The sequence below is a fragment of the Scyliorhinus torazame genome, chromosome 10, assembly GCF_047496885.1.
Source record: "Scyliorhinus torazame isolate Kashiwa2021f chromosome 10, sScyTor2.1, whole genome shotgun sequence".
NCBI classification, from domain to species: domain Eukaryota; kingdom Metazoa; phylum Chordata; class Chondrichthyes; order Carcharhiniformes; family Scyliorhinidae; genus Scyliorhinus; species Scyliorhinus torazame.
Window position 1 is genome coordinate 127,641,720 of NC_092716.1, and position 24,452 is coordinate 127,666,171.

At 51.8% G+C, this 24,452-nt stretch overlaps 1 protein-coding gene across 2 annotated transcripts in view; it reads right to left on the reverse strand.

The window, feature by feature from the left end:
• Nucleotides 1-12,651, reverse strand: part of LOC140384866 (zona pellucida-like domain-containing protein 1) — a 518,683-nt gene extending 506,032 nt beyond the window's left edge. For both annotated transcript variants that reach the window (XM_072466811.1, XM_072466810.1), the window contains exons 1-2: nt 12,152-12,651; nt 11,634-11,734 (exon numbers count right to left, since the gene is read on the reverse strand). In XM_072466811.1, coding sequence (XP_072322912.1) covers nt 11,634-11,727 — 94 coding nt within the window. In that variant the 5' untranslated portion in view covers nt 11,728-11,734; nt 12,152-12,651. The remainder of the gene's footprint in view (nt 1-11,633; nt 11,735-12,151) is intronic.
• Nucleotides 12,652-24,452: the final 11,801 nt, after the last annotated feature.

The window sequence follows — 24,452 nt, forward strand, 5'->3', positions numbered from 1 at the left end:
GGGTGTCTGTGTGTGTGTGTCTCTGTCTGTCTAGGTGTCTGTGTGTGTGTCTGTCTGGGGGTCTGTGTGTGTGAGTGTGTGTGTGTCTGTCGAGTGTCTGTGTGTGTGAGTTTGTGGGTGTCTGTGTCTGTCTGGGTGTCTGTGTGTGTGTGTGTCAGTCTTTGTGTCTGTGTGTGTGTGTCTGTCTAGGTGTCCATGTGTGAGTGTGTATGTGTCTGTCTAGGTGTCTGTGTCTGTGTCTATGTCTGTCTGGGTGTCTGTGTGCGTGTGTCTGTCTGGGTGTCTGTATGTGTGAGTGTGTGTGTGTCTGTCGAGTGTGTGTGTGAGTGTGTGGGTGTCTGTGTGTGTGTGTGTCTGTCTGTCTAGGTGTCTGTGTGTGTGTCTGTCTGGGGGTCTGTGTGTGTGAGTGTGTGTGTGTCTGTCGAGTGTCTGTGTGTGTGAGTTTGTGGGTGTCTGTGTCTGTCTGGGTGTCTGTGTGTGTGTGTGTGTCAGTCTTTGTGTCTGTGTGTGTGTGTCTGTCTAGGTGTTCATGTGTGAGTGTGTATGTGTCTGTCTAGGTGTCTGTGTGTGTGTCTATGTCTGTCTGGGTGTCTGTGTGTGTGTGTCTGTCTGGGGGTCTGTGTGTGTGTCTATGTCTGTCTGGGTGTCTGTGTGTGTGTGTCTGTCTGGGGGTCTGTGTGTGTGAGTGTGACTGTGTCTGTCGAGTGTGTGTGAGTGTGTGGGTGTCTGTGTGTGTGTGTGTGTGTGTCTGTCTAGGTGTCTGTGTGTGTGAGTGTGTTTGAACATGAACAACAAACAAAATTACAGCACAGGAACAGGCCCTTCGGCCCTCCCAGCCTGCACCGATCCAGATACTGGGCGGGATTCTCCCCTAACCAGCGGGGCGGGGGGTTCCGGCGTAATGGAGTGGCGGGAACCACTCCGGCGTCGGGCCGCCCCAAAGGTGTGGAAGCCTTCGCACCTTTAGGGGCCAAGCCCTCACCTTGAGGGGCTAGGCCCGCGCCGGAGTGGTTTCCGCTCCGCCGGCTGGCGGGAAAGGCCTTTGGCGCCACGCCAGCCAGGGCTGAAAGGTCTTCACCGGGCGATGCATGCGCGGGAGTGTCAGTGGCTGCTGACGTCATCCCCGCACATGCGCAGGGGAGGGGGTCTCTTCCGCCTCCGCCATAGTGAAGACCATGGCGAAGGTGGAAGAAAAAGAGTGCCCCCACGGCACAGGCCCGCCCGCGGATCGGTGGGTCCCGATCGCGGGCCAGGCCACTGTGGGGGCATCCCCCAGGAACCCAGAGCCCGCCCGCGCCGCCTTGTCCCACCGTTCCAAAGGTGGTTTAATCCACACCGGCTGGAGAGGGTTGACAGCGACGGGACTGCGGCCCATCGTGGGTTGGAGAATCGCCGGGGGTGGGCCCGCCGACTGGCGCGGCGCGATTCCCACCCCCGCTGAATCTCTGGTGGCAGAGAATTCGGGACACGGCGGGGCAGGATTCACACCAGCCCCCGGCGATTCTCCGACCGGGTGGGGGGGGTTGGAGAATCGCGCCCCCTTTATCTAAATCTGTTCCCTATTTTCCAAGGATCTACTTCCCTCTGTTCCCCGCCCGTTCATATGTCTGTCTAGATGCATCTTAAATGATGCTATTGTGCCCGCCTCTACCACCTCCGCTGGCAAAGCGTTCCAGGCACCCACCACCCTCTGTGTATAAAACCTTCCCCCTCTCACCTTGAAATCGTGACCCCTTGTAACTGATACCCCCACTCTTGGAAAAAGCTTGTTGCTATCCACCCTGTCCATACCTCTCATAATTTTGTAGACCTCAATCAGGTCCCCCCTCAACCTCCGTCTTTTAAACGAAAACAATCCTAATCGACTCAACCTTTCTTCATAGCTCGCACCCTCCATACCAGGCAACATCCTGGTGAACCTCCTCTGCACCTTCTCTAAAGCATCCACATCCTTCTGGTAATGTGGCGACCAGAAATGTATGTAGTATTTTAATGTGGCCTATCCAAAGTCCTATACAACTGTAACATGACCTGTCGACTCTTGTACTCAATACCTCGTCTGATGAAGGCAAGCATGCTGTATGCCTTCTTGACCACTCTATCGACCTGTGTTGCCACCTTCAGGGTACAATGGACCTGAACTCCCAGATCTCTCTGTACATCAATTTTCCCCAGGACTCTTCCATTGACCGTATAGTCCGTTCTTGAATTAGATCTTCCAAAATACATCACCTCGCATTTGCCTGGATTGAACTCCATCTGCCATTTCTCTGCCCAACTCTCCAATCTATTTATATTTTGATGTATTCTCTGACAGTCCTCCTCGCTATCTGCAACTCCACCAATCTTAGTGTCATCTGCAAACTTGCTAATCAGACCACCTATACCTTCGTCCAGATCATTTATGTATATCACAAACAACAGTGATCCGAGCATTGATCCCTGTGGAACACCACTAGTCACTTTTCTCCATTTTGAGACACTCCCTTCCACCACTACTCTCTGTCTCCTGTTGCCCAGCCAGTTCTTTATCCATCTAGCTAGTACACCCTGAACCCCATACAACTTCACTTTTTCCATCAACCTGCCATGGGAAACTTTATCAAACGCCTTACTGAAGTCCATGTATATGACATCTACAGCCCTTCCCTCATCAATTAACGTTGTCACTTCCTCAAAGAATTCTATTAGGTTTGTAAGACATGACCTTCCCTGCACAAAACCATGCTGCCTATCACTGATAAGTCTATTTTCTTCCAAATGTGAATAGATCCTATCCCTCAGTATCTTCTCCAACAGTTTGCCTACCACTGACGTCAAGCTCACAGGTCTATAATTCCCTGGATTATCCCTGCTACCCTTCTTAAACAAAGGGACAACATTAGCAATTCTCCAGTCCTCCGGGACCTCATCCGTGCTCAAGGATGCTGCAAAGATATCTGTTAAGGCCCCAGCTATTTTTTCCCTCATAAACCTGGGATAGATCACATCCGGACCTGGGGACTTGTCCACCTTAATGACTTTTAGAATACCCAAAACGTCCCCCTTTCTTATGCCGACTTGACCTTGAGTATTTAAACATCCATCCCTAGCCTCAACATCCGTCATGTCCCTCTCCTTGGTGAATACCGATGCAAAGTACTCATTAAGAATCTCACCCATTTTCTCTGACTCCACGCATAAATTCCCTCTTTTGTCTTTGAGTGGGCCAATCCTTTCTCTAGTACCCTCTTGCTCCTTATATACAAATAAAAGGCTTTGGGATTTTCCTTAACCCTGTTAGCCAAAGATATTTCATGACCCCTTTTAGCCCTCTTTATTGCGCGTTTGAGATTTGTCCTACTTTCCCGATATTCCTCCAAAGCTTCATCAGATTTAAGTCGCCTAGATCTTATGTATGCTTCCTTTTTCATTTGCTCGTCTCACAATTCCACCCGTCATCCATGGTTCCCTAATCTTGCCATTTCTATCCCTCATTTTCACAGGGTCATGTCTGTCCTGCACTCTAATCAACCTTTCCTTAAAAGACTCCCACATTTCAAATGTGGATTTACCCTTAAAGAGCTGCTACCAATCCACATTCCCCAGCTCCTGCCGAATTTTGTTGTACTTGGCCTTTCCCCAATTTAGCACTCTTTCTTTCGGGCCACTCTCGTCTTTGTCCATGAGTATTCTAAAACTTAAGGAATTGTGATCGCTGAGGCACGATCAATTTGGCTGGAGACGAAGTTGAATTCAAAATGAGACTTTATTAGTATCTGAAGTGTGGCCTCCTACAGCAGCTGACGAAATGGCTGTGAGCTGGAGGCCACGCATATTTATTACCCGGCTCCTGGGCGGAGCTAGCATGCAGGGGCCCAGGTGAACCTGTACTGCAGGTTCTACCGTACAACACTTAATATAGGAACAAAGTGGTTTACCACAATCGCTGTTCCCAAAGTAATCACCGACTGAAACTTTAACCACCTGGCCGGGATCAGTGTGTGTGAGTGTGGTTGTGTCTGTCTGGGTGTCTGTGTGTGTGAGTGTGTGCGTGTCTGTGTCTGACTAGGTGTCTGTGTGTGAGTGTGTGTGTGTGTGTCTGGGTGTCTGTGTGTGTGTATCTATGTCTATCTGGGTGTCTGTGTGTGTGTTGTAAGGTTTTCGGGCAATTCGGCCCTTTTTGGACTGCCCAAGAATAAAACCCAGAGACTAAACTGGACACTTTTCAGCCAAAGGAACGTAACCAAATTTCCCAGCAGGCTTGGTCCGCTGAGCCGAGTAGGGGCATAGGTATTTACAAGCCCCCCCAGGAGCTACAAGGAAGAAGGAGCCAGACAACTAGATAAGATTAAACACAGAGACAAAGGGGCATGGTAATGCTGTAAGGGGCCTGCTTGCAAGCAGGACAATGGGATGGTCATAGCCCCATGCAGATGTAAATGACTTTGCCTCCACCAGAGCAGAATCCAATCAACACCCCATCAACATAGCAGCGATCTCCAGAGCAGATGGAAGACTTTGAAAATCTTCACAAGGGAGCTCAACCTCGTTATCTCAAAAAGCAGACTGGAGGCGGACCTAGGGAAGGTACTCCCATCTCGACAGGTCTGACCGGCTCAAAGGGGGCAGGACCAGCGGGAACTTTAAACCTTATGGATTCAATGCAAAAGGGGCTGGCCGAACACAGGAAAAAGCCAGGTAAAACGGATATAAAAGGGGCTGTGTTTCGATTGAGGGTCTCTTGGCTTGACCTCTCCACCTTTGACTTGACCTCCTGCAGCCTGTGACCGTAAGTACCCTGCAGCAGCTTGCGAAACTCCCTTGACTTTGATAGTGGTTGAGGCTTTGGGGAAGGGGACTTGATTTGTGTTTTGTGCCATTGCTAAACTTGTGTAACAATAAGATTTTACGTTGTGTCCGTTATAGTACTTCTTGAATAGACTTAGTTTGTGTTAGAGTTTAAGATTTTACTATAATTTCTTCTGTTTGATGATTTTGACCTGGGTTTTGCAAGAAACCTCGATTTGCTGATAATTGGAGTTGTTTCAATTCTTCAATCTCTCACCAGCGATCTCTGACTAAGTCATTGTTAAGATATTCCTCACCTTAATTCCGGGGTCGAGAATCTAGGGTCATCTTGAACGATTCATTCAGGACAGGCTGCTGGTTAGGTAATAAACAGCAGTGACCTATTCTCTCTCTTGGGAAAGCTACTCCAGCGAAGTAGGAACCGGGTGGGTGTTGCACCACCGGCAAGAGAGAGAATCACCTGGGCATTGGTGGGGGTCTGGATATCTGTGTGATATAAGCCTCAGGCTTCCGGTTAGGGATAAACGGCAGGCTTGATTCAGTGCTCTCTTCCGTGGAGGTGTCCCAGTGCGGCATCCCCTGGCCTCTGAAGTTTCAGTGCCAGCTGGAGAGAGACACACACAGATACTCAAACCCCAGATATCGGCCCAGTAGTGGAGTAGCAGAGATGGAACCCTCTACAATGGCGACCGCGGCAGGAGCCCGGTGGTTTGGAGTGTGTGACTTGGCAGAGGGGGTGAGGGAACGAAGTAAAATGGAGGAGAGAATCTCCTCGTATATGTGGCAAAAGGTCAACCTCACCAAACCTTGGGTCTCAGAACTAATCAATGCGGAGCGACCTGTAATGGCGGCGGCCGCATGGACAGAAAGTAAGGCACACAAAAGGCACTTGGAGAAGGCAGTTTGGCTGGTCTGCTTGTCCCAGCAGGTAGTCATAACAGAGCGAAGGGTCGAAGAATTAGAGCAGGAGTTGGGAGAAGTGAGGGCCAGCGCAGGGGACAGCGCTAGCGCAGCGGAACGACTGCGGGAGGAATTGGCAGAAATGAAACAGGACAGCCTACAGGAAAGCGAGTCTAACCGGTGCAAGAAGGAATATCTCCACTGCCAGATAGTGGAGGGTAAGACAAAGGAATGGAGGCTCCAGGAACTCTATGCTCGGAGTACAGAGCAGTGTAGGAAGCTGGAGGGGAAGTACCGGGACATCCAGGCAGCGTACCGAGTGGCTCGCGAGGAAGTAGGGGACTGTGCTCACGGGCCGTGCCAGGCACGGATAACAGAGTTGGAGTAGACCTTGTCCAAGGTCAGGGGACAGGTACACCTGGTAGGTCCAGGGGGGTTCCCAAGGGGCAAGGGGCTCCTCGCAGCGGATGATTCCCCAAAGGCCAAGAGGAATAGACCGCCTCCTGAGGCGCCGGGATTGTGTCCGGGTCGGCAGGGGGGGATCGGACTGCACGTTCAGGGGCAAGTCCAGGGGGGGTCGGCAGGGTACCCCCAGCTGGCGGCGTGTCCGCCTGGTTTCGTATGTGGGTCCCCATGGGATGGAGACAGACCGCTGCCTGGGATGCCGGTGATGGGGCCGGGTCAGCAGGTCGGGTTCGGACCACCCGGTCAGGGGCAGGTCCAAGGGGGGTCAGTGGTGTATCCCCAGATAGCGGCGTCTCCTATATGGGTAGTTAGCCCGGGGACAGGGGGGCTACCCAACGGGGCAGGAGAGCTGGATGCCGGGGAGGCGGAGGAGCAGGAACCCCAGGTAGGGCAGATGTGCCCTGTCAGGCAGAGAAGGTATGGTCCCCCGGCGGGGCTGGCGAATAGGGGACCGGTTGAGGGCGACATTATCATTCCTCATGGGGCATCCGCGCTCAGGGGGATGGTGGCCCACGTTCCCAGGCTAACTCCGAAAGGGGATCCGTCGCTTCATTTTATGGAGGTGGAGCAGGCTGCCAGCATTAATGACTGCGACGAGGGGGAGCAAGTAAGGATGCTCCTGATGACCCTAGATCCCCAACTATGCAGGGCAGTGACCTCCGGGAATGGGGGAAGACCTGACACATGGGCGGCAGCACAGACCGCTGTTCTGGAGGCAATGGGCTTGAATCTGGGTAGCCCTTTCATGAGGGTGGGGGAAACCAAGCAGCAGCTAGGGGAATCGCCAAATATGTTCGCAGACAGGCTGTGGACTGTCTATGTGGAGGCGTGCGGGACTCCCGCGGATAGGCAGAATTTAGATGAGAGAACAGCCCACTGGCTGAAGACCCTCGTAGCTAACTGTCTCCCTCACGTTAGGGCAAAGGCCGAACACTGGTTCGACCCGCAGAGTCCGGACCTTAATGAGGCAGAGGTCCTTAGAAAACTCACCCTTGCATATCGCAACTGGGAGAGGAGTGAGGAAAAGCCCCATAAGGGTCAGGTGCATGGAATCACACCAGCACCCCCTAAGAGCGAGTGGAAGCATGAGGGCACCCGGACCTCCGACAAGAGACCGGTATGCTACGGGTGTGGAAAGACCGGGCATTTCAAGAGGGAGTGTGAGAACCCTAGCAAGGAGGAGAGGGCTCCCGTAGTAGAGAGTCAGACCCCGGCGGCAGGAGCAGCTGCTCCAGAAACCATCGATTTAAAAAAACTTTTAGCCTTTTTGCAGAGCCTAGCAGCTGGGTCGGGACAGGTGGCAATGGCAATGGGCCAGGACCTGCCCGCACCCACACCACAAGAACCCGTATGACTACCCAGGGAGCAGCCTCAGGAAAAAGGGAACGCAGGGGTAGTTCTAGCCCCAGACCCTGGTCCGGTCCAGGTGCAGGGTCCCATTCTGGAGGCTGCCTCAGCGGCTATTTGCAGTTTAAATCCCTTAAGGTGGGACCCCTGCGAACGCCACATCAGTCAATTTTAAATTGTTCCACCCCATAAGGGCAAGAAAGAGCAAGTTGGGGGGAAGACTGGGGGTGGTAGTGGAGAAACCCCCCGTAGAATTAACGACGGTGGAGGAGGTCCCTGACTCCACGGTCACACAACCGGTGACAAGGTGCTGTCCCGAAGGGGCAGTCCCAAAGAAACCGACAGTGCTGCAAGCACCCAGCCCAGGGACAGTAACGATTCCCAAGCCCTTACCTGTGGGTCAGGTGGCCTGCCTTAGTATAGAGGCTAGGGAGGCAGAGGAGAGGGAGGTATCACCTTGGGCGTGGGAACCATCCAGGGGACGAAGGAGCAATCGGGTCTCCAAGCCCCCGGTAAGATGGTCCCCAGTAGAAGGGAACGGTGAGGGATGTAGGACATTATCCACTGCTGCCACAGGTAGTCCAGTCTCCGGAGGGAGCAGAAAGGGATCCCCGAACCCCTTTGGGGAAGGAGAGGCAAGGGGCAGTCCGGACCCCCGGGAGGGGAAGGTCTGGCCCGAGCCGTTGGTCCAAACAGGTGAACAGCCCCAGTATAGCGGGGTCCAGTTTTAATTTGGCCACCCGGAGACGGGTGGCATTGTTTATAGCATTCCCCCCCTGTTAGTTCTAATTAGTGTTTAGTGGTGTGTGGGTTATTTAGGATCGTGGGATCACAGAAGCGCATAGTGCAGTGATATAATGATTGAGTGGCAGGCACTAGGACCCTGGTGGAGCCGGGCTGTGGACACAGAATCACAGACAGGCTGCGGCAATTTCATGTCAATTTCCCAACTTCAAAGCGGGAGCTGCTGCTGCCGCTGGATAGAAGCCATGCACTTTAAGGTAGGTAGTTCTGTAGAGGCAAGGATGTGTTTTGTCTCTTTTACAGATGGGGCACCCGACGATGTGGAGCTTGCTGATGATCTTGGCGATGGTGGGACCGGGAGAACTCCGCAGAGGCGAGACAGAACAGTCCTTCGTCTATGGGTGCTCTGGCGGCAGAGCCCCTCTTGTCACTACCGGACAGGGAGACCAGGTGGCCACAGAGCAGACCCGCTACTCACACCTGGGGAGGTGGCCTGGGTGGCTGGGGTCGAACTCGACCAGGTACTCCAGCCACCAGAGCTTCACCTATGGAGAGGCCTCTGTACTCTGCGAGGAGATACAGGTAGCGACTGACCGGGTTAGGGTGACTGAGGGCAGGCGGGTGTGTTTAACCTGTGAGAGGGACGTTCCTTTGGGGAGATGGTGGTGGCTCAGGAAGCTGAGCCTGGACATGAGGGATCGGTCCTCGGACTGGGAACGCCTGGACAACAACACCTACCGGACCATCACGGGGTCACCGGGTAGGATCACCGTTTGCTGGGATAAGTGGTGGGCTTCTGACCAGGGCATTTATTTGTGTTTATGGGGGTCTACCAAGGCATGTCCACAAGGGGCATCGATCACTTTTGTTAGGTGGTGGCAGAACCCAGGGAACGGGATGAATTGACCGCAGTGGGGAGGGATGTGTAACGCCCAGGGAAGGGATGACTGTAAAGCCTACCGAACTGCTGGTTCAGGTAGAGACCCCTGCCCACAGCCCAACCAATCGACCCTCACAACTGTCCGATCACCACCAGGGGGCCTGAGAATGGTTTAGTGTTTGTCCCCACAAAGAAAATGTTGCACCAGGGGGTACATTATGCTGTCGCCTCAGTTGTACTGAACCTCTCAGCTGCAGGTATCGACGACGGAGGAAAATGAAGAGCCTTCAACGGGCTTTTGGGAAGAAGCGAAGTGCAGCCCAGAAAAGAGGATCCTTAGTGAAATAAAGAGATTCAAATGTAAATAGTTGTATGGATTCGCGGGTTTCAGTTATTTGATTGTGATATATGTACAGGGACCCTTACGTTTGGGGTTCCGGTGAAATGTGTCTATGTTACTGTGTTTAAATTAAGTATGGTCTTGTCTTTCCCTTTCAATGAAATTAGGGGTAGCCTAGATTAAGGGAACTGTCTTGGGACTTGTAGTTTCGCATGTTGTTGAGGGGGGGGCAAAAGGAAATGATTGCCCTTCACCTGTGTCGATACGGTCCAAGCAGGTAGGGACGTATCGAAGGGGCATCTGTAAGGTTTTCGGGCAATTCGGCCCTTTTTGGACTGCCCAAGAATAAAACCCAGAGACTGTAAACTGGACACTTTTCAGCCAAAGGAACGTAACCAAATTTCCCAGCAGGCTTGGTCCGCTGAGCCGAGTAGGGGCATAGGTATTTACAAGCCCCCCCAGGAGCTACAAGGAAGAAGGAGCCAGACAACTAGATAAGATTAAACACAGAGACAAAGGGGCATGGTAATGCTGTAAGGGGCCTGCTTGCAAGCAGGACAATGGGATGGTCATAGCCCCATGCAGATGTAAATGACTTTGCCTCCACCAGAGCAGAATCCAATCAACACCCCATCAACATAGCAGCGATCTCCAGAGCAGATGGAAGACTTTGAAAATCTTCACAAGGGAGCTCAACCTCGTTATCTCAAAAAGCAGACTGGAGGCGGACCTAGGGGAGGTACTCCTATCTTGACAGGTCTGACCGGCTCAAAGGGGGCAGGACCAGCGGGAACTTTAAACCTTATGGATTCAATGCAAAAGGGGCTGGCCGAACACAGGAAAAAGCCAGGTAAAACGGATATAAAAGGGGCTGTGTTTCGATTGAGGGTCTCTTGGCTTGACCTCTCCACCTTTGACTTGACCTCCTGCAGCCTGTGACCGTAAGTACCCTGCAGCAGCTTGCGAAACTCCCTTGACTTTGATAGTGGTTGAGGCTTTGGGGAAGGGGACTTGATTTGTGTTTTGTGCCATTGCTAAACTTGTGTAACAATAAGATTTTACGTTGTGTCCGTTATAGTACTTCTTGAATAGACTTAGTTTGTGTTAGAGTTTAAGATTTTACTATAATTTCTTCTGTTTGATGATTTTGACCTGGGTTTTGCAAGAAACCTCGATTTGCTGATAATTGGAGTTGTTTCAATTCTTCAATCTCTCACCAGCGATCTCTGACTAAGTCATTGTTAAGATATTCCTCACCTTAATTCCGGGGTCGAGAATCTAGGGTCATCTTGAACGATTCATTCAGGACAGGCTGCTGGTTAGGTAATAAACAGCAGTGTCCTATTCTCTCTCTTGGGAAAGCTACTCCAGCGAAGTAGGAACCGGGTGGGTGTTGTACCACCGGCAAGAGAGAGAATCACCTGGGCATTGGTGGGGGTCTGGATATCTGTGTGATATAAGCCTCAGGCTTCCGGTTAGGGATAAACGGCAGGCTTGATTCAGTGCTCTCTTCCGTGGAGGTGTCCCAGTGCGGCATCCCCTGGCCTCTGAAGTTTCAGTGCCAGCTGGAGAGAGACACACACAGATACTCAAACCCCAGATATCGGCCCAGTAGTGGAGTAGCAGAGATGGAACCCTCTACAGTGTCTGTCTGGGTGTCTGTGTGTGTGAGTGTGCCTGTGTCTGTCGAGTGTCTGTGTGTGTGAGTGTGTGTGTGTCTGTGTCTGTCTAGGTGTCTGTGTGTGAGTGTGTGTGTGTCTGTCTGGGTGTGTGTGTGTGTGTATCTATGTCTGTCTGGGTGTCTGTGTGTGTATCTGTCTGGGTGTCTGTCGAGTGTCTGTGTGTGTGAGTGTGTGGGTGCCTGTGTCTGTCTGGGAGTCTGTGTCTGTCTGGGTGTGTGAGTGTGTGTGTGTCTGTGTCTGTCTGGGAGTCTGTGTTTGTGTGTGTGTCTGTCTGGGTGTCTGTGTGTGAGTGTGTGTGTGTCTGTGTCTGTCTAGGTGTCTGCGTGTGTGAGTGTGTGTGTGTCTATCTGGGTGTCTGTGTGTGTGTGTGTGTCTGTCTGGGTGTCCGTGTCCGTGGGTGTCTGTCTGGGTGTCCGTGTGTGTGGTGTATGTCTGGGTGTCTGTGTGTGTGGTGCTCAATACCTGACTGTAGACTGTGACTTACTTGCAGCTCGAAGGGTGGGGTTTCCCTGGCAGTTCTGCAGGGGCTGTTGTATCGGTGTGGAGGCAGCCAATCCAAGGAGGAGGAGAAAGCTCATTCCTAGTCTGAAGGGTTAAAAATGGAAATACATCAGACACCTGAGATCTCCACTCGCAGACAAATCTATGGCATTGCTCCCCATGGAGTTCTGAGTCACTGGTACACACACAGCAAGATCCCACAGTCCTCGATCCCCTGCAACCCTTGACCACTGACCAAAGATAGGTATGTAATGCACCCTCCCACAGTAGAATTGCCATATCGGACACACTGCCCCTCACACTCTCTGGACACTTTTCAATCTTGACTCTTGGAGGAGTCAAATGATTGGACCCAACAATCAGCTTTATTTTGATAGCCCCTTTAATGTAACCAAATATCCCAAAATGCCTCACAGAACATTCACAAAACAAAGTATAGCCCCCAGTCCCAGAGAGCGACAGATTCCCCAGAACACAGGCAAGTAGCATATAGGGACTGACCTGAATACAGCAGCTGGCCCGACACTTCCTGTCTCTGTCTCTCACTCTATCTCTCTCACTATCTCTGTCTGTGTCTCTCTCTCTCTCTGTCTCTCTCTCCCACTCTCTCAATCTTTGTCTCAGTCTCTCTCACTCTCTGTCTCTCTCTTTTACTCTCTCTATCTCGGTCTCTCTCTGTCTCCCTCTTCTACTCTCTATCTCGGTCTCTCTCACTCTGTCTCTCTCTCTCTTTCTCTCTGTCTCTCTCTTTTACTCTCTCTATCTCTCTCTGTGTCTCTCTGTCTCTCTCTCTCTGTCTATCTCATCTACTCTATCTCGGTCTATCTCACTGTCTCTCTCTATCTCTCTTTCTCTAGCTGTTGGTCTCTCTCTGACAAGCTTTCTCTATCTCTCTTTCTTTCTCAGTCCCTCTCTCTCTCTATCTCTATATCTGTCTCTTTCACTCTCTCCCTGACAATCTCTATCTCTGTCCGGTTCTCTCTCTCTGTCTGTCTCCCTTCCGTGATCAGCTACTCAGAAGTGGCAGGCCTGGCTTTAGAAAGGCGTCCTTATTATTGACCAATCAGAAATGAGAAAACAATTCCTTTCTGTAACACCCGCAATATGATGGAGAGGGTGAGTGAGGCAGAGAGAGGGTGGAAAGCAGAGCGTGAGAGAAAGGGAGTGACAGAGAGGGGGAGGCAGAGAGAGAGAGAGAGAGAGACAGAGAGAGAGAGTGAGGCAGAGTGAGAGATAGTGAGTGAGGCAGCGAGAGGGTGGAAAGCAGACCAAGAGAGAAAGGGAGGGAGAGAGAGGCGGAGGCAGAGAGAGAGACAGATAGAGAGTGAGACAGAGTGAGTGAGGCAAAGAGAGAGAGAGTGTGAGTGAGGTAGAGAGAGAAGGAGGCAAAGAGAGAGGCAGAAAGAGAAAGTGAGGCAGAGAGAGAGGGAGACAGAGAGAGAGAGAGAGAGAGTCAGAGGGAGAGGGAGGCAGAGAAAGTGAGTGGGAGGCAGAGTGAGAGAGAGGGAGGAAGAGAAAGACAGAGACAGGTGGGGGCAGAGAGAGAGAGGGAGGCAGAGGGAGAATGAGTGAGACAGAGAGAGAGGGAGGCAGAGAGAGAGAGAGAGTGTTCTCTCTTTCTGCATTCTTTCTGGTTGTATCACAGCTTGGTATGGAGCCTGCTCTACCCAAGACCGCAGGAAACTACAAAAGGTCGTGTGGTAAACCACTGTGTTCCTATATTAAGTGTTGTACGGTAGAACCTGCACTACAGGTTCACCTGGGCCCCTGCATGCTAGCTCCGCCCAGGAGCCGGGTTATAAATATGCGTGGCCTCCAGCTCACAGCCATTTCGTCAGCTGCTGTTGGAGGCCACACTTCAGATACTATTAAAGCCTCAGTTTGAATTCAACTTCGTCTCCAGCCAAATTGATCGTGCCTCAATTTATTAGTATCTGATTCAGAAGATGGACCTCCGGATTAAACCAGATCGCCTGCAGCTGGATCCACACGCAAGCAACGCCAGAAAGGACTTCCAGCACTGGCTAGCTTGTTTTGAAGCGTCTATCAACGTGGCGTGGACCCCTGTTCCAGAGGCTCAGAAGATTCATATCTTGTACTTCAGACTCAGCTCTAAAATCTTCCCGCTGATCCAGGATGCGCCCAATTACGCTGACGCTATGACTCGACTCAAAGAGAGTTATGGGCAGAAGACGAACACGCTCTTCGCCAGACACACGCTCACAACGTGTACTCAACTACCTGGTGAGTCAATCGAGGACTTCTGGAGGGCCCTGATCCCACTAGTTTGGGACTGTGACTGCCAGGACGCTACAGCTAAGGAGCACTCAGATCTCCTTATAAGGGACACTTTTGTAACTGGTATTGGGTCCGATGTTATCAGGCAGCGGCTCCTAGAAGGAGCCACGCACGACCTCGTAGGGACTAAAACACGAGTGTTTTCCATGACGGTCCCCCTGCACAATGTACAGTCCTACGCCCCCAACCGCGCAGCCCACTCCTACGCTTCATGGACCCCATATGCAGCCGCCCCAGCGGGGGCGCTACCCACCCAATACGCCTGCGCTACGCACCAGCCAGTGATCTCCGGGGGGCCCCGATGCTATTTTTACCGCCAACAAAGACACCCCCGCCAATGCTGCCCAGCCCACGCTGCCCTTTGTAAGGTCTGCGGGAAGAAGGGCCACTACGCAGCGGTGTGCCAGGCCCTCTCAGCGGCAGCAGTCGCCCCCAACCCCCCGGTCACGGACAATGGGCGCCGCTATCCTTCCCTCCTCCCCAGGCCATGTGCGAGCAATGGGCGCCGCCATCTTCTCCCACGCACCAGGCCCCAGCGGTAGCCCCCAACCCCCCGGTCATGGACAATGGGCGCCGCTATCCTCCCCTCCTCCCCAGGCCATGTGCGAGCAATGGGCGCTGCCATCTTCTCCCCCGCACAACACGTGCGTTTCATGGGCGCCGCCATCTTGCTCCACCCCCGCAATGTGCGTTCCATGGGCGCCGCCATTTTGTGACCCCCAGGACCTCCGGGCGCCGCCATCTTGTCCACCCAGCAGCACACGGAGACCAACGGCGTTTCAGGACCCCGACGCAGCGGCCGCCTCACTACCCGACGATCAACCACGACTCGCGTCCATGGTAATCGACCAGTCCAGACCACGCACTCTGACCAACGCATCCACCAGCGTGAAAGCAAACGGCCACGTGACCTCCTGCCTACTGGACTCCGGGAGCACCGAGAGCTTTGTACATCCAAATACAGTAAGGCACTGCTCCCTTAAGGTACACCCTACCAATCAAAGTATCTCCCTGGCCTCCGGATCCCATCGCATAGTGATCCAGGGGTACCGCACGGTCACGCTCACAGTCCAAGGCGTAGAGTCCCACGGTTTTTGCCTCTACGTCCTCCCTAACCTCTGCGCTGCATATATCCTTGCCTGGATTTTCAGTGCAGCCTCCAGAACCTGACCCTTACATTCGGCAGACCCTTACCACCCCTCACTGTGTGCGGCCTCGCGACCCTAAAGGTCGATCTTCCTTCCCTCTTTGCCAATCTAACTCCAGATTGCAAACCCATCGCCACCAGGAGCAGACGGGACAGCACCCAGGATTTTGCACTGAGTGCTGAATTTGGTGCATTTTGAGTGCTATAGTAAGAGTTTGGTGACCGAGGGAGTATAAGGCTTCATTTTTATCTAAAGTTTAGTCTTTCTTTTATTTAGTTAATTAACTTAAAAGTTGCTGTTTGGTTTAGAAGAAGGTGAATTTTCAATCAGCTTTAAACAAGCTTCTACTTGTAGGCACTTGCAGCTGGAGCTTGTTAATTAGTTAATTGGATTAGGCCAGTTTTCAGAGGCTAGATTCACAGTATAAAAGTGATCCCCTACAGTGCAGACTTTGTTTGCACTGAGTGCTGAATTTGGTGCATTTTGAGTGCTATAGTAAGAGTTTGGTGACCGAGGGAGTGCTGAATTTGGTGCATTTTGAGTGCTATAGTAAGAGTTTGGTGACCGAGGGAGTGCTGAATTTGGTGCATTTGAGTGCAATAGTGAGAGTTTGGTGACCGAGGGAGTTAGGTGAGGAGGGAGTAAGGTGCTCCTTTCATTTTGTTTCCGACATTTCCGCAAAGAGTGAGAAGAGAGCCAGGAGTTTACAGAAAGTGTAGCTGACTGGGAGCAGAGTCGACGGGTGGAGATCTAGTTAGTCCACAGGGCAGCTATATTCTGTCAGGTAAGAGGGGATGGAGGCTAGGCCAATTGCATGCTCCTCCTGTAGAATGTGGGTGGTGAGGGATACCACCGGTGTCCCCGCTGACTATACCTGCGGGAAGTGCACCCAACTTCAGCTCCTCAAAGACCGTGTTAGGGAACTGGAGCTGAAGATGGATGAACTTCGGATCATCCGGGAGGCAGAGGGGGTGATTGAGAAGAGTTACAGGGAGGTAACCACACCCAAGGTACAGGACAAGAATAGCTGGGTTACAGTCAGGGGGAAAAAAACAAACAGGCAGACAGTGCAGGGATCCCTCGTGGCCGTTCCCCTTCAAAATAAGTATACCGTTTTGGATGCTGTTGGGGGGGATGACCTACCGGGGGAAGGCCCTAGCGGCTAGGTCTCTGGCACTGAGTCTGGCTCTGGGGCTCAGAAGGGAAGGGGTGAGAATAGAAAAGCAATAGTTGTAGGAGATTCAATGGTTAGGGGAATAGATAGGAGATTCTGTGGTCGCGAGCGAGACTCCCGGAAGGTATGTTGCCTCCCGGGTGCCAGGGCCAGGGATGTCTCGGATCGTGTCTTCAGGATCCTTAAGGGGGAGGGGGAGCAGCCAGAAGTCGTGGTGCACATTGGTACCAACGACATAGGTAGGAAAAGGGGTGTGGAGGTAATAAACAAGTTTAGGGAGTTAGGCTGGAAGTTAAAAGCCAGGACAGACAGAGTTGTCATCTCTGGTTTGTTGCCGGTGCCACATGATAGCGAGGCTAGGAATAGGGAGAGAGTGCAGTTGAACACGTGGCTGCAGGAATGGTGTAGGAGGGAGGGCTTCAGGTATTTGGATAATTGGAGCGCATTCTGGGGAAGGTGGGACCTGTACAAGCAGGACGGGTTGCATCTGAACCAGAGGGGCACCAATATCCTGGGAGGGAGGTTTTCTAGTACTCTTCGGGAGGGTTTAAACTAATTTGGCAGGGTAATGGGAACCGGATTTGTAGTCCAGCAACTAAGGTAGTCGATATTCAGGACGCCAAAGCGTGTAATGAGGCAGTGGGGAAGGGAACACTGACAAAGGAGAGTACTTGCAGGCACGGAGATGGGTTGAAGTGTGTATACTTCAACGCAAGAAGCATCAGGAATAAGGTGGGTGAATTTAAGGCATGGATCGGTACTTGGGACTACGAAGTGGTGGCCATCAAGGGAGTTGAAGGGTGGGTCAGTAAATTTGCAGACGATACGAAGATTGGTGGAGTTGTGGATAGTAAGGAGGGTTGTTGTCGGCTGCAAAGAGACATAGATAGGATGCAGAGCTGGGCTGAGAAGTGGCAGATGGAGTTTAACCCTGAAAAGTGTGAGGTTGTCCATTTTGGAAGGACAAATATGAATGCGGAATACAGGGTTAACGGTAGAGTTCTTGGCAATGTGGAGGAGCAGAGAGATCTTGGGGTCTATGTTCATACATCTTTGAAAGTTGCCACTCAAGTGGATAGAGCTGTGAAGAAGGCCTATGGTGTGCTCGCGTTCATTAACAGAGGGATTGAATTTAAGAGCCGTGAGGTGATGATGCAGCTGTACAAAACTTTGGTAAGGCCACATTTGGAGTACTGTGTACAGTTCTGGTCACCTCATTTTAGGAAGGATGTGGAAGCTTTGGAAAAAGTGCAAAGAAGATTTACCAGGATGTTACCTGGAATGGAGAGTAGGTCTTACGAGGAAAGGTTGAGGGTGCTAGGCCTTTTCTCATTAGAACGGAGAAGGATGAGGGGCGACTTGATAGAGGTTTATAAGATGATCAGGGGACTAGATAGAGTAGACAGTCAGAGACTTTTTCCCCGGGTGGAACAAACCATTACAAGGGGACATAAATTTAAGGTGAAAGGTGGAAGATATAGGAGGGATATCAGAAGTAGGTTCTTTACCCAGAGAGTAGTGGGGGCATGGAATGCACTGCCTGTGGAAGTAGTTGAGTCGGAAACATTAGGGACCTTCAAGCAGCTATTGGATAGGTACATGGATTACGGTAAAATGATATAGTATAGATTTATTTGTTCTTAAGGGCAGCACAGTAGCATTGTGGATAGCACAATTGCTTCACAGCTCCAGGGTCCCAGGTTCAATTCCGGCTTGGGTCACTGTCTGTGCGGAGTCTGCACGTCCTCCCCGTGTCTGCGTGGGTTTCCTCCGGGTGCTCCGGTTTCCTCCCACAGTCCAAAGATGTGCAGGGTAGGTGGATTGGCCATGATAAATTGCCCTTAGTGTCCAAAATTTCCCTTGGTGTTGGGTGGAGGTGTAGAGTTTGGGTAGGGTGCTCTTTCCAAGAGCCGGTGCAGACTCAGGGGGCCGAATGGCCTCCTTCTGCACTGTAAATTCAATGATAATCTATGATTAATCTAGGACAAAGGTTCGGCACAACATCGTGGGCCGAAGGGCCTGTTCTGTGCTGTATTTTCTATGTTCTATGTTCTATAAGGCCTTCATTAGGTCCGAGGTCCAGCGGTTGCTTCAGGAGGGAGTCATCGAGGCCAGCAACAGCCCCTGGAGAGCTCAAGTGGTAGTGGTTAAGTCTGGGGAGAAAAATCGAATGGCCAGACCATCAACAGGTACACGCAGCTCGTCGCGTACTCCCTCCCACGCATATCTGACATGGTTAACCAGATTGCACAGTACCGGGTCTTCTCAAAGGTGGACCTGAAATCCGCTTACCACCAGCTCCCCATCCGTAAATCGGACTGGCCATACACCGCCTTCGAGGCAGACGGCCGGCTATATCACTTCCTTAGGGTCCCCTTCGGCGTCACCAATGGGGTTTCGGTCTTCCAAAGGGAGATGGACCAAATGGTCGACTGGTACGGCTTGCGGGCCACGTTTCCGTACCTAGACAATGTGACCATCAGCGGCCATGATCAACAGGACCACGACACTAACCTCGCGAAATTTTTCCGCACCGCCACTCTCCTCAACCTCACGTACAACAAGGAGAAGTGTGTGTTCCGTACAAACCGCTTAGCCATCCTCGGCTACGTGATCCAGAAAGGAGTTCTGTGGCCCGATCACGACCGCATGCACCCCCTCATGGAGCTTCCCCTCCCCCACTGCCCCAAGGCCCTCAAACGCTGCATGGGGTTCTTCTCGTATTACTCTCAGTGGGTCCCAAACTATGCGGACAAGGCCCACCTCGCTAAATTTCTCCACACCGCTACTCTCCTCATACAGTCCACTCATTTCCCCCTGACGACAGAGGCCCAACAGGCCTTCGCCCGGATATTGCCAAGGCCACAATGCACGCTGTAGACGAAACACTTCCTTTCCAAGTAGAAAGCGACGCATTGGACATCGCCCTCGCCGCCACCCTCAACCAGGCAGGCCCGTGGCATTCTATTCCCGCACCCTCCATGCCTCCGAAATTCGGCACTCATCTGTCAAAAAGGAGGCCCAGGCTATCGTTGAGGCTGTGCGACATTGGAGGCATTACCTGGCCGGCAGGAGATTCACTCTCCTCACTGACCAACGGTCGGTAGCCTTCATGCTCAACAACACACAGTGGGGCAAGATCAAAAATGACAAAATATTGCGGTGGAGAATCGAGCTCTCCACCTACAACTATGAGATTAAGTATCGCCCTGGCAAACTCAACGAGCCCTCAGATGCCCTATCCCGAGGTACATGTGCCAGCGCACAGGTAGACTGACTCCGTACCCTGCACGACAGCCTTTGACACCCAGGGGTCACTCGGTTGTACCACTTAAGGCACAAAATTTGCCCTACTCCGTCGAGGAAGTAAGGATGATCACCAAGGTCTGTGCGGAGTGCAAACCGCACTTCTACTGGCCGGACCGCGCGCACCTGGTGAAGGCCTCCCGCCCCTTTGAATGCCTCAGCGTGGATTTCAAAGGACCCCTCCCCTCCTCTTACCGACACACATATTTCCTCAGTGTAATCGATGAATACTCCCGTTTTCCCTTCGCCATCCCATGCCCCGACATGACATCTGCCACCGTCATTAAAGCCCTTAATTTTATCTTCACTCTGTTCGGCTTCCCCGCCTACATCCACAGTGACAGGGCATCCTCATTCATGAGTTACGCCAGTTCCTGCTCAGCAATGGTATCGCCTCCCGGGGAAATGGACATAGAAAGGGAGAATGGGACGGTATGGAGGGCCGTCCAGCTGGCCCTACGGTCCAGAAATCCCCCGTCCTCCCGCTGGCAAGAGGTCCTCCCTGATGCACTACATTTCATTCGCTCATTACTTTGCACTGCTCCTAACAGTACACCACATGAACGCCTTTTTGCCTTCCCCAGGAACTCCACATCTGGGGTATCACTCCCAACTTGGCTCACAACTCCGGGAACCGTGCTTCTCCGTAAACATGTGTGACTCCACAAGGCGGATCCGTTGGTGGATAGGGTGCACCTGCTCCAGGCAAACCCACAGTACGCCTACGTGGCATTCCCCGATGGCCGCCAGGATACCTTCTCCCTCAGGGACAAGGCACCAGCAGGTTCTGCCCCCACACCACCCCCGTCGCCCCCGGCGCCACCCTCCCCTCCCCCGCCACCCCCATCACCCCATCTCGGACCGTCCATCCTCCCCCTGCCCACCCCTATTGATGAAGTGGATTTTGGCATGCTCCCGGAGTCAACTTCGACCACGACAGCACCAACATCGCCGGCTATCAACACGACAGCACCAACATCGAGGGCAGCACGGTAGCACAGTGGTTAGCACAATTGCTTCACAGCTCCAGGGTCCCAGGTTCGATTCCGTGCTGGGTCACTGTCTGTGCGGAGTCTGCACATCCTCCCCGTGTGTGCGTGGGTTTCCTCCGGGTGCTCCGGTTTCCTCCCGCAGTCCAAAGATGTGCAGGTTAGGTGGATTGGCCATACTAAATTGCCCATCGTGTCCAAAATTGCCCTTAGTGCTGGGTGGGGTTACTGGGTTATGGGGATAGGGTGGAGGTGTTGACCTTGGGTAGGGTGCTCTTTCCAAGAGCCGGTGCAGACTCGATGGGCCGAATGGCCTCCTTCTGCACTGTAAATGCTATGGGCTATGGGCTATGGGCTATGGGCTATGGGCTCCACCTCGTCGATCCCAGAGGACGATCAAGGCGCCGGACTGGCTGAACCTCTGACCTGCCTACCGGATGACCAGAGACATTTTTTTTTTCACTGTTCTGTAAATATTAAAGATTGCGAATTGTATATAGTTATCCACCACCCCCGCCGGACTCAATTTTAACAGGGGATGAATGTGGTAAACCACTGTGTTCCTATATTAAGGGTTGTACAGTAGAGTCTGCACTACAGGTTCACCTGGGCCCCTGCATGCTAGCTCCGCCCAGGAGCCGGGTTATAAATATACGTGGCCTTCAGCTAGTAGCCATTTCGTCAGCTGCTGTTGGAGGCCACACTTCAGAGACTAATAAAGCCTCAGTTTGAATTCAACTTCGTCTCCAGCCAAATTGATCGTGCCTCAGGTCGTGAATATAGCCTAGTCCATCACGCAAACCAGCCTCCCATCCATTGACTCTATCTATAATTCCCGCTGACTCGGAAAGGCAGCCAGCATAATTAAGGACCCCACGCAGCCCGGACATACTCTCCACCTCCTTCCGCCAGGAAAAAGATACCAAAGTTTGAGGTCACGTACCAACCGACTCAAGAAAAGCTTCTTCCCTCCTGCCATCAGACTTTTGAATGGACCTACCTCGTATTAAGTTGATCCTTTCTCTGCACCTTGCAATAACTAACGTTATATTCTGGAATCTCTCCTTCCTTCCTTATGTATGGTATGCATTGTTTGTACAGCAAGAAACAATATTTTTCACTGTGTACTGATACATGTGACAATAATAAATCAAATCAAATCAAATCAGTGAATGAAACAGAGAGTGAGGGAGGCAGAGAGAGCGAGGGAGGCAGAGTGAGAGAGATGGAGGAAGAGAAAGACAGAGAGAGAGGGGGGCAGAGAGAGAGAGGGAGAGCGAGGGACGCAGAGAGAGAGAGAGAGAGTGAGGGAGATAGAGAGAGCGAGGGAGGCAGAGTGAGAATGTGGGAGGAAGAGAGTGAGGGAGGGAGAGGGAGAGTAAGTGAGTGATGTGCCATCAATCAACACAAGACGAGTAGTGAACGAAACTGAGGCTTTAATAAGCTAAACAGAACGCCTCCTGGCCTCTGATCCCGAACTGGGGCAGGGCCGGAGGTCGTCACCTTTATAACAAGCCCGTGGGGAGGCGGAGCCATCAGGCAGTGGTTTACCACAATACATGTAATACAGGAGCAGGTTACCACAATACATATAATATACTAACAGTGGTTTGCCACATTCACCCCCTGTTAAAAAAAAGAGTCCAGCGGGGGCAAAGTGGACTTAAAGGTCGAGTCTGTTGGGGGCTTTGACCTTCCACCGTGATCGCCTCAGTCCCGGCTGTGTTGTGTGCACTGGTGTCGATACCTGCACGTCCGGGAGCGTGTTGTCTTCTTCAGCCAGTAGTTGAGTCGGTGGAGGGGGGTGCGGTGTAGGGGCGGGGGTGGTGGTGATGGTCGCTGGGGAACCTGCAGGTGCCAAATCCCGGAGGGAGACAGTGTCCTGTCGCCCATCCTGATGTGCCACGTAGGCATATTGTGGGTTGGCATGGAGGAGCAGGCCCTTCACGATGAGGGGATCTCATTTATGACTCCTCGCATGCTTCCGGAGGAGAACGGGCCCTGGGACTGTCAGCCAGGACTGGAGCGAGACCACTGAGGTGGACTTCCTAGGAAAGGCGAACATACGTTCATGAGGGGTCTCATTGGTGGCAGTGCACAGGAGCGACCGGATGGAGTGGAGCGCATCGGGAAGGACCTCCTGCCAGCGGGAGACTGGGAGACTTCTAGACCGTAGGCCAGAAGGACGGCCTTCCAGACCGTTGCTTTACATAAGAACATAAGAACTAGGAGCAGGAGTAGGCCATCTGGCCCCTCGAGCCTGCTCCACCATTCAATGAGATCATGGCTGATCTTTTGTGGACTCAGCTCCACTTTCCCGCCCAAACACCATAACCCTTAATCCCTTTATTCTTCAAAAAACTATCTATCTTTATCTTAAAAACATTTAATGAAGGAGCCTCTACTGCTTCACTGGGCAAGGAATCCCATATATTCACAACCCTTTGGGTGAAGAAGTTCCTCCTAAACTCAGTCCTAAATCTACTTCCCCTTATTTTGAGTTCTGCTTTCACCCACCAGTGGAAACAACCTGCCCGCATCTATCCTATCTATTCCCTTCATAATCTTATATGTTTCTATAAGATCCCCCCTCATCCTTCCAAATTCCAACGAGTACGATCCCAGTCTACTCTACCTCTCCTTGTAATCCAACCCCTTCAGCTCTGGGATTAACCTAGTGAATCTCCTCTGCACACTCTCCAGTGCCAGTACGTCCTTTCTCAGGTAAGGAGACCAAAACTGAACACAATAGGTGTGGCCTCTCCAACACCTTATACAATTGCAGCATAACCTCCCCAGTCTTAAACTCCATCCCTCTCGCAATGAAGGACAAAATTCCTTCTTAATCACCTGTTGCACCTGTAAACCAACTTTTTGCGACTCATGCACTAGCACACCCAGGTCTCTCTGCACAGCAGCATGTTTTAATATTTTATCATTTAATTAATAATCCCTTTTGCTGTTGTTCCTACCAAAATGGATAACCTCACATTTGTCAACATTGTATTCCATCTGCCAGACCCTAGCCCATTCACTTAGCCTATCCAAATCCCTCTGCAGACTTCCAGTATCCTCTGAACTTTTTGCTTTACCACTCCTCTTAGTGTTGTCTGCAAACTTGGACACATTGCCCTTGGTCCCCAACTACAAATCATCTATGTAAATTGTGAACAATTGTGGGCCCAACACTGATCCCTGAGGGACACCACTAGCTACTGTTTGCCAACCAGAGAAACACCCATTAATCCCCACTCTTTGCTTTCTATTAATTAACCAATCCTCTATCCATGCTACTACTTTCCCCTTAATGCCATGCATCTTTATCTTATGCAGCAACCTTTTGTGTGGCACCTTATCAAAGGCTTTCTGGAAATCCAGATATACCACATCCATTGGCTCCCTGTTATCGACTGCACTGGTAATGTCCTCAAAAAATTCCACTAAATTAGTTAGGCACGACCTGCCCTTTATGAACCCATGCTGTGTGTGCCCAATGGGACAGTTTCCATTCAGATGCCTCACTATTTCTTCCTTGATGCTAGATTCCAGCATCTTCCCTACTACCGAAGTTAAGCTCACTGGCCTATAATTACCTGCTTTCTGCCTACCTCCTTTTTTAAACAGTGGTGTCACGTTTGCTAATTTCCAATCCGCCGGGACCACCCCAGAGTCTAGTGAATTTTGGTAAATTATCATTAGTGCATTTGCAATTTCCCAAGCCATCTCTTTTAGCACTCTGGGATGCTTTCTCCCTCTCTACCTGTCCGTTTCCCCGGGGGTTGTAACTGGTCGTCCTGCTTGAGGCGATGCCCTTGCTAAGTAGGAACTGATGCAACTCGTCGTTCATGAAGGAGGAACCCCGATCGCTATGGATGTAGGTGGGGAAC